Here is a 10,837-nt window from a genome sequence, read left to right as displayed (position 1 = left end):
TCTCTTTTTAAAACAAAAACAGGTACCTAGTTTATATAGTCAAATGCTGAAAATCGAAATTTGTGGACTACCTAGAAAACAGAAGTGACTTGTGAGGATCAGAATTTCACTGCCACATAGTGAGCCACTATGTTTGCTGTTTCATACTGTCTCCCATAATATCATGCTTATTAACTAATGTAACCCCACTTTTGGGGGGGAAAATAGTCCTCTTTCATTTTTAAATGTGCACATCTAAACATCAAAGTTAAATGTTCCTTCTATAGAGTTCTCCATAGTGGAAATTAGCTAACAAAACATTAAAAAATAGAGAGAACAAAAGAAGCTGTTTACAGCTGAATCTGATGACTGTCCCATCCAGTTCTATACTGTTTGTCTTATCTGGCAGTGGGTTTCCATCCAACCCTGAAGAAGACAATAATTGAACCCTGAATTATTTACATGAAGAGTGTCTGCTCTGTTATGGAATTATGGCCTTTCCCTATCATAAAAGATATTACAGAAATATTAAAAATGGAGTAAAATTTGTAGCTGGTGTTATATAATTTATTGCTTAATTCAAACAATTCTAAGTCAGCAAACACTAAATTAAAAATCAAAGTTTAATCAGTAAAATTAAAGGTCCATGCATTAAGAATCTCCTTAGGGAGGATATTTAATTGAATTGGAGCCACAATAGCAGAAATCCACCGAAACCCCTTTTTGAGTTTACAAATTATTAAAATATGATCAGGAATGTGGCAGAAAAGGTCATCACATTATAGAAAAGTTGTCTGTAGATTCATCCATAAAATGTTTTCAGTCCTTCCAAATAGACTTTTGGCTATAGCAACCTGGAAAAATTAACTGCCATATTTTAATTTCTACAAATACATATACAAACTTTTGCAGTATGCATAATTATTTTGCATATAACAACTACTTAAAGTAACATACCTTTGTTCCTAGCTTAGATAAATGTCAAGTCTCCTCTGAGTTAAGAGTAATATAGTTTTCTAAAAAAAATAGTATAGAAATGGTTTGTCGATGCCTTCTTTTGAGATTTTTTTTTATTTCTTAGTCTGGTTTAGTCCAATGGAATTTAATCTTTTTCCATTAACTCAAAAAAGATAACAAAAGAGAAGTGCATTTGGAATCCTTCAAGACAGCTTTAGAAGAAGTAGTTGTTTGGACTCTCCATAAAACCTCACGAGACCATAGGAGAATTTAATAGGAAAATGTTTGCTATAATTTTGGATTTATTTCAATAGACCTTAATATACAGTCTAGGTTCACACATATATTACTGTAAGTTATAATGTGATTTGATTTACTATATGAGGTGAACTAAGCCATTCTGGACTGTAACATAGTTTGTGATGTTGCAGTATGTGGGATCCTAACCTATTATTGCTTATTCATTACAGTTAATCAAACTGTAACTTAATATGAAATATTAACCCAAATAATATTTGACTGAAGCAACCACTCAAACGTAAGAATGAGAGGGACGTGTGTGTGTGTGTGTGTGTGTGTGTGTGTGTGTGTGAGAGAGAGAGAGAGAGAGAGAGAGAGAGAGACAGAGAGAGACAGAGAGATCATTGGATGTATTACATATAGGAAACTTGTATTACATATAGGAAACTTGCCTAGTCCCAAAAAGCTAAGGAGACTATGACCCTGTTGATATTTAATATATAATTAATTATATAAATTAGTATTTAGATGGGAAACTTGCAGAAATTCCCAAAGAGGTCCTTTTTTCTGAATACCGAGGAAGAAGCAAAGGCAAATGATTTCTGAATTATTGCCAAGAAAACAACTTGGATATGTCCATGTAATCATCAGGAGTCAAGACTGAAGGATTTAATTAATACTTTTATTATATACTAGGAAGACTCATAACTCCCACTTCTAGTTTTGACAAATAGCTAGAGTAGACAATTTCTCTATTTCACATTGCCATTAACACTATGAATTTATATGAATTTGCATAAATGGTACTACTCTTCATAAGATTTGTTTTATAACAAAGGCCTAGTCAGAGAAATACATTTGCATGATAAGGAGGCAGGCCTTTCATTTATTTCTGTGCAGAATTTCTTGCTTCTTTAGCTTAGTTTAACCATTGAGAGGCTAGTTTGCTAGTAGGTTATGAATATTCTGAATCAAATGTAGCTTAAGTTTTAGCTGAAATGAATATGATTGTCTGGTCCTGAGCAGGTTTTTGTGAAAGGGTGATTTTCAGCCTTTCCATAACATTGCAAGATACAATTGCATGATGTTTCTGAAAACTATGTCAAAGCCATGACAAATTAATGACTGCAAGAGAAGAAATGTTTCACTATAGTTATTCAGAAAATAATTTTATGAGAAGGATTGTCTTAGTATAGCAGCAGTATCCTTTGTCAAATATAAAAAAGATAATAGAGCAACTGCATAGATATTTATTCAGAAGTAAGTCCCACTTTAGTTCAATATATTTAAGTGTGAAAACTAATATATTCTAATATAATTGTGGAAATATAAAGCTATGTTATTGGAATGATACTGACTCAGAAACTTGATGTTCAATGGAAGAGGTTATCAGAGAATTCTATAGTATTGTGCTGATTCTCCTAGGCATAAAATCAAAATGATCACACAAAGCATAACATCCCTAGGCATATTACTTCTTTTATCTGCTCGTTTTTAGAACTCTTGGGCACAAGAAACCTAATTAAAGAAATTCTACTGCCCTTTAACATGCATTAGCATTATTGTGCCTACTATGGGAGAATAAACCTCAACAATGGTGCTTTAATTCATGCATATTGGCTATTTTTCTATTCACACAAATTCACCTGTGTGCCCTTTTCTCATATTAATATTCAAATTGCTTCTGTCAAATACACATATATTTAAATATATTAAAATGTTTTGGTGGCCAGTGTTCCTAAGCAACCTTTATCCATCTTTTCTAAAGAGCTCATGTTATACAATACAAGCAGTCACCACTCATTATATACCCACAGCAAAAAAATTTAGGCTATTGGGGCTGAGGAAAAGTGACAAGTATAAAGTTGCACTGTTACTGTCTTATTCAAGAGATAACTTGAATTCTGGGTTTTTCAAATCCCAGTTCCACTCTCTAACCACTGCACTGCCTTGCACTGCAGATTATAATCATAAACACATTCTTCGCACACCCTGGCAATAAACGCAGTAAAATATACAAAGCTCTGGTGTTATGTCCTATGTAGGTATGGTATATTCCAGATGAGTTGAACAAAGAGAAAACCTTCGATTTTCACTCTACCTTAAGCCATTTCAAGTTTTATCTTCTTAGACTGTATATAGGAGCAATGATTTTGAGGTATGATGTTATTGATAACTTGTCTTGGGGAACTGAAACTGAGTTTAACAAGCTCTATTTTTGCAAGCTAATTCTGGTTTCCTTTACTACCAAAAGTAGTAGGATATTCTTATCAGTTTTACTTCTTAACAATAAAATTAGCTCTAAAATTCCATCTTGATACTGAATTGTGTAGGGCCATTTATTTTTAAAGCATTTCTCATCTACATCATAGCTAGTCTAGCTTTTCTGAGAAAAGCCAAAGATCTGCCTGCTCCCAATGCAGATCTTTGCATTTTAGAGCCAGTTGTGGGAGCATCAGGTATTCATGGCCATCTGCTGTAGCCAATGTATGCACTATTACAAAATTGCCTTTTTTCAGTTTCATTTCCCCAATTCAAATACCTACAGACATCAAAACTACAGAAATAGCTCTTACTTGAGTATCACCATATCACTGTCACAAATATATTAGGAAAGAAAATGCCTCACAGCAATATAGTCCCCCCCCTCTTTTTATGTTACATATGGGTCTGTATTGTATAAATCAAGCCATAAGGAGAATACAGGTATAGAGAAATAAAATATCCTATTATAATCTCTGAAAACCTTCCATTGTCATTGTGGATACCAAAATTTAATTAAAACATTTTGATAATGTAGATTGTCTTTGTGGAGAATTAGTATATTATACTACGACTGGGAGGGGTTTTGTTTGTATTAAAAAAACAATTACGGGATTGGACAATGCCTAGAATCTTTTGATATATTTAGCTCATTAAAGTATCACAATGAAGTTTTCTTGTTACTGATCCAACCTTTTTGAAAAAATTACAATGATGTAAATATTGCTAGACTTAACTTTTGTGTTCCATTGTCTGATTAAAATATGTAATTTGAGTGATTTATTAGTAGCTTGCTCTACCGTTTGAGGTCTACCCTTAGAATCAGTAACAGTTCCATCTTGTTTTAGTTTCAGCTTATTATCTCACATCCTGTCCTTTATAAGCTGGAGATACGCAGAAGCCCTGGAGGCATCCAATGCTGACTTTGCAGAACAGGGAATTATCACTAGGTATTGTCGACATATCGGTATCTAGTTCTAAATCTGCCAAAAATCATTCCAAGCAGCTTCATATAAATGTTGAATAATGCTTGAACACTCTGATATTTAGTTATGTATGTCACTAATATACCAATATCAACATTTACATTATATAGGTTTTCAAGAACAATTTGAAGTGCTATTTTATGGAATAAGTCTTATGTAGTTTGACTTTTAGATATCTTCACATATCCACATCCTTCCAATTGAATCTGACACCCTGTATATTTGATGCAGGAAGTAATGCTTTGAGTTAACCCACCAGAAGTATGTGATCTGGAAATGTATAGATGATTACTCCATCTCTATGGAATGATTTCTCCATTCTTCCTACAATTGAGAAAACAACTGTTTTATTTTGTAGGGATTGGAATCTTAAGGGTTGTTTGTATTACCATTAGTTTGGTAGGGGGAGAGGGAATAAAAGAATGTATAAATGATGCATAAATAAACATTACTGGTAATCTCCTTACAACCATTTGTTTAGTTACAATGGCACTGAAAAAAATGACAATTTTTCACACTTATGGCCGTTGCAGCATCCCCATGGTCATGTGATAAAAATTTAGACACTTGGCAACTGGTTCATATTTATAATGGTTGCAGTGTCCTCGGATTATACGCTCACTATTTGTGACCTTCTGACAAGGAAAGTCAATGGGGAAGCTAGATTCACTTAACAACCATGTTACTAACTTAACAACTGCAGTGATTCATTTAATTACTGCATCAACAAAGGTCGTAAAATGGGGCAAAACTCACTTAACAGCTATCTCACTTAGCAACAGAAATTTTGGGCTCAATTGTGGTCATACATGGAGGACTACCTATAATACATTAACTGGGGAAACAACTTAATTTTAACTATGATTATAGAATTAAGCTATGTTTAGATAAACTGGTGATTTCATATTAATTCCTAATAAAAATAGTAAACTATGTTAAGGTTTTTACAGAAATACAAGAAACAGCAATATAAGGAAAATACTTGTTTTAAACAGATGTTATAGCACTTCTACCATACAGTTTTGAAGAGACTAATGTTACAGAAATATGTAGGACAGAAACCTATAATCATTCACTCTAGGAACAGTCCAAAATGCAGAACCAAAACTAGGCATTTCTCAAAAGACAGGCAAATTTTACCAGAAACTGATTGATGTGAAACCTCAAAGGGGTACGGTTATAATCATATACCCTAACCTTGGTATTCTGGAGGGTCTCAGACTATGTGTTAACTTGAGGAAAAAGGAAGCATAAGTGAAGCATATTTGAAAATTTGAATATCACTGTTCATCTGTTTTAACTATTAGATGAGCAAAAATAAAAAAATTGTCCCTCTGTATCTAATACAGCAGGCAGGTGCATTACGTAATTCCAAATTCTATAAATTGCAACCTGAGACAAAAATTGATGGAATCGTTTTTTCCCTAAATTCCTCTCTTATGTTACATTAGATCAAATTATGATCTAGTAATGAATCAGAGCCATCCATATTGTTTGTGGTTGCCTTTTTCACTTTCTTTCCACCTTTCCCAGTATCATGAACTTCTCAAGGGGCCTGGTTTCTACATAATGTATTCTAGATGATAATTTGATTTTGATAATTTGGATTATGATCCACTTATTTGTTTTCTGGCTATCTATGCTTCGCTTAGCAGTCTTCTTCAACAGTAAAGTTAAAAAGCATTAATAGTCTTTTTATCCCGCTTCTTCAAAGACCACTTTTGCTTCCTCCAAGTTTAAAAGGTCACATTATCTCTTTTGAATTCAGCCTCCCTCAATATGTATTAAGCCTATAAAGAAGATGAGAATACACAATTTTGTCTAACTCCTTTGCCTGCAGGCCAGATAAGCCACGAGCTCACGAGGTTCAAGTTCATAGAAAAATGCAACCAAAACAATCTCTGCTTATGCTGTTAAGGGGGCAGGATAGGAAGCAAGATGTTTTGTGACTGGAGGGAAGTCCTCACTCCAAATACATTTTTCAGCCATCTACGGGTGTAGAAATGAACCGTTGATTTCAAGCAGCCTTCGATTATATAATATTACTTTCCAGGGCGGTTGGTGGGAACGCGGGGAACAAATGTTGTATTTACATAGCAAATAAAACTGTTATTAAGTTAATCCCAAGAAAGGTACTACCTAGTTATGGGCGTTTTTTCACCGATCAACGCTAATTGCATTGCTCATTGATCTCCCTTCTCCTCCTCCTCCTTCCAGAACCCATTAAGCCGATTATAAACTAGAACCGTAGCAGCACCGCCGCGCGTTTTGCAGTCTTCCCAAGTAACCACGAGGCTTCCGCGGGACAGTCTTCCTCCACAGCTGACCGGCCTCCGCCACGCCTCCTCTCCACCGAGAGGCAGGCCTGCGCGCCAGGAGATCACGGCCGCTACGGGGCGGCTCTGCCGTATTTGGCAAGGGACGAAAGAGAAGAACCGCCTCGGTCGGTGCCATTGGCCGGGAACATGGCGGTGAACAGGAACCACTCGCCCGGTGGCGGGGTTGTCCCGCCCCACGGGGAAAGGTAACCGGAGGCGAAGATGTACTTGGCTAGTAAGGGGCGGCAGGGGGATAAATGGGGGCCCTGGTGTAGCCTCGGGGATCGCGAAATACAGGTGGGGCATTTCTACTTGACCAGTGGGACGGACGCCTCTAATGCGCAGCACAACGACCTTGCGCCCCCCCCCCACCGCCACCCCCCCCCGCGGAAAGCCGCCTGGTTTCTTCGGCCCCAAAGCTCGAGAGTGCCCGCATCTTTTTCATCCCCCGGAGAGGGATTGTGACTTCTGCCCAAGTGTTAAAGAGGCCGTAGGAGTGTTACCTGCGTCGCTCCCTCCCCTTCTACAGTCTTGCTCTCCCCGGGATTTTGATTCCTGGTGGGGAGGCGCAAAGATGGTAGTGGCTTGTTTTGTTTTGTTTTGTTCTGTTTTGTTTCCCTGTAACCCCAAAGTGTCTACGTGGCCTTTAATTCCACTTCCCATCCGGCAATAATCTGCGTACAGTAGTGTTGTTGTTTTATGACGTGGGCCGTAGTTGTGACACATTTTCCTCTCCCGGTGTAGGCTTCATTGAGCACGAATTTAATCCCGCCTTCCTCAGTCTAGTTTAGGAATAATGGGTGTATCCGGAGAGCAATTTACGTGGAGGTAGAGAGTTAAGGAGGCTGCGTTACTGAATACAAGCTCTCTTTCCATCACACCATATAAAAGTAGAAATTGATAGGGAAAAGGAAATAAAGTCTGGGCCCGAGATAAATTTCTGTATTACTTTTCTGGCAGGCTCGTTACCTAAGAGGAAACATGACTGAAGTAATTGGTTCACAGGAAAACAAGTATTTATTTATGTTAAGATAGTACTCAACTAATACATTGAAGAGATGAATAATTATGACCTTGTTTTTGTCATAATTATTAAACAAATGAGAGCAAATAACTTACATGTTCGATTCATCATTCTTTTGGTTTACTTTGAAATAAAAAGACAAGCAATTATTGAAGAAAACATACAAAAAAAAAATAGTACAGCAGAGCTGCAATACTGAGAGTAGGCCTGGAAGTAGAGCCAATATGAGTTAAATCAGAATCACATGATTTCTAAATGATCATTGGAGTGCTAAGTTAACCTTGTCAACATTCTTGAGCAGCGATAGGTCACCATCTGTTTTTTAAAAATAAAATTTAAGTAAGAAATGATTGTTTTTTCAATGAAGATATTCAGAATTTTGTGCATTTTTCTCAGTGTATAAATTGCAAGTTCTGAGAATTGTAAAAGTTAGTTTTGGGGACATCATATAATGGTAGTCTAGTGGAATTAAGTGTATGAGTTGCCATCACTAGGGCTTCCAATTCCATGTAGGGCTGAGTAGGTACATCACCCAAACCAGGGTAAAGGCTCCTCTGGCCATGGCTTCCACCTGCCCTCCAGCTGTAAGCCATGAAACCTGGAAGAACTCCAAATTGTAGAACTTTTGTTTCAGAGGAATGCTATTCTGTCTAGAGTTAAAACCAGAACAGAATAGCATCCCTTTCCTGTTGGGATTTAACTTCAGTCTATTCCATGTTATCCAGACTAACAGCCTTCAGAGTCAGGAACTTCAGGTTGGCCCTGCCCAAGATGAAAATGTATAACTAGGGATCAGCTCAGTAGCATACTGATGATATTCTGTCTTCAAACAGATGGATAGCCTCTTTTAGCAGTTTCATGTTAGGGAGAGAAAACCAAACCCTGAGATATCACACAAGGGGCCACCCACTGGGCCAACCTGACTCATTATCACCACTGGAATTACTTACTACGTAAGGAGCAGAACTATTGTAAACCAGTGCCCTCAACTCCAAACTGGGCAGATGGTGTAGAAGAATACTAGGATTAATTGTATTGAATGTTGCTGAGTGGTCCAGGAGGCATCTATTCTCCATCCAGGTCATTCATAGATCATTCACTAAACAGATGAAAACTGTTTCCATCTTGGGCTTTTTCTAGATTTCTGACTGAAAGGGTGTAAGATAATCCATTTTTACTAGATGCTTTGACATCCACTTTCTTCCCCAAAATAAAGTCGCTCAGAGTCACTTGGTTGAGTTGGATGGCTATAGAAATTGAATAAATAAATGAAAACTTCATTAGGAAGAGGAGCTTGGTGACAATAGTTATTCAATATGATTGGGACCAGGGAATAAGGAGGGAGCATCACTTATTCCCCAAATGAGGTGCTTACTCCTATCTGGGTTCATCAATCCACCCAGCCATCTAAAGAAGCCAAAGGGAACATGGATCTAAGCCAGAGGTGGGCAGAATTGCCCCAAACAGGCTTTCAACTTCATTAGAGTCCATGGACTATTCCAAAGCAGTCACAAATAGTAGTAAAAGACATTGACCCAATTACCACTTTACGCCTACTGTGAAGAATCAAACGTTATATGACTGTGAATGGCTTTATTGGCAAACTGTAGTGCAGAAAGGTCACAGTGGCCTGATGGCAAGGCTTCCTGCCCATCTTTCTTCAAAACTGAACATGCTACGTATACAATGCTACTGGGCTGTAATTTATCAACCGCAAGGGCAAAGAAATCTTAAAAGACTTAATACAAAGAGCAAATAATAATAATAATAGATATTGCTATATTGGGGGTAGAATACTACATTCACTAGTGTTGCTAACTGTAGTGTTTGAGTTGTACAGAGGTTTATACCAAGATGATCTGAGCTACATTTTCTGGACTGAGCTTAGTAAATACTTTTTATTTACTTTGTAAAAAAATAGTACTTTGTATTGTCATTTTTAATAAATCTTATTAAAGATATTAATACATCTATATTGTATCTCCTTCTTGAAGTATTCTCAAGCACTGTAAAGATGTGGAGCTGACTTTCTCTGAGATAACTGGCAATCCCGAGATTTTCAAAGGCACTAAGAAAGGAATGGTTTTTCTCACTCCATTCAGGGTAAGTTCTGAGTGAAATCCAACCTTCCCAAGTAAAAAAACAAAGTGGAAATTTTCCTCAGTTAAGCTTCCAAAACACTATTTAGTTTCTGAAAAGACATTTTTAACAATACATAAAGTGATCTGGGTTTTCTATAAAATCCTTCTCAATTTGATGCTTTTACTAGAGTCAAAGTTAGCTGTGGCATCAGAAGTGAAGCCAGTGGTTAGATTTTTTTTCCTTCCCGATTTAAGTGTCTCATAGTTAAGGTTCTATCTAAAACAAATTATGCTTTAGTCATTTACATGCTCTGATTGAAAGTCAGATTGAACTGCTTAATGCCTTCGATGTGGAAGTCTTTAAAAGGCTCTCAGTTGAAGTCACTAGAATAGCTATAGTAATTTAGCTTTTGAAGCCAGTAACACTAGTATAGTACCATTTGTATTAATTCATTTTCAGACAGTTTAATGTTTTAAATACTTAAGAGTAGATTATTCAAAAAATTGCACTCATGTGGATTTTAAGAGTGGTCTATGAAGTTTTGATTGCAGGCCTGCTGTCAGGATCCATTAGGTTGACACACTACAGATGAGTCCTATATAGCCTAGAACCCTTCTGTTTCTGGAACTATCTCCAGCCCAAAAAGAAAAATAAACACAACTCCATCACTATTTTTAAAATAATATTTAAAATGTTTGCTTTTGTGTTTAGATTAAAAGGATTGTGAGTTTGGCTTTAAATATTTTGTATATTAACTCAGAACCTGGCATACCATTTTCTTTTGGTTGGTCCATACACTGTTATTGAGATCTTTAATGAAGGCCTACACAAGCCAAGAATCAAAAGTTATAAGAAGTAAAGCTAAACCATGCTGAACAGCCTTCTAAAAGATATCTATCTTGATTGATTATTTTGCCTATTTAGGAAAAGTATTTTAGGATAAGTTAGCTTTGGGATAAAAGTATTATGATTCCAATTTTAAATCTTAA

General features: G+C 36.5%; 1 protein-coding gene across 1 annotated transcript in view; it reads left to right on the top strand.

Annotated features, from left to right (window-relative positions):
• The first annotated feature begins 6,819 nt into the window (after positions 1 to 6,819).
• WBP2NL (WBP2 N-terminal like) overlaps positions 6,820 to 10,837 on the top strand; it is a 12,513-nt gene continuing 8,495 nt past the window's right edge. The window contains exons 1-2 of the mRNA XM_015813528.1: positions 6,820 to 6,948; positions 9,761 to 9,869. Of these exons, the coding sequence (XP_015669014.1) occupies positions 6,890 to 6,948; positions 9,761 to 9,869 (168 nt within the window). The 5' untranslated portion in view covers positions 6,820 to 6,889. The remainder of the gene's footprint in view (positions 6,949 to 9,760; positions 9,870 to 10,837) is intronic.

The sequence above is a fragment of the Protobothrops mucrosquamatus genome, unplaced genomic scaffold, assembly GCF_001527695.2.
Source record: "Protobothrops mucrosquamatus isolate PMUCROS unplaced genomic scaffold, P.Mucros_1.0 scaffold162, whole genome shotgun sequence".
NCBI classification, from domain to species: Eukaryota; Metazoa; Chordata; class Lepidosauria; order Squamata; family Viperidae; genus Protobothrops; species Protobothrops mucrosquamatus.
The sequence above is the reverse complement of the archived record's forward strand: the minus strand, read 5'-3'. Positions and strand labels throughout refer to the sequence as shown.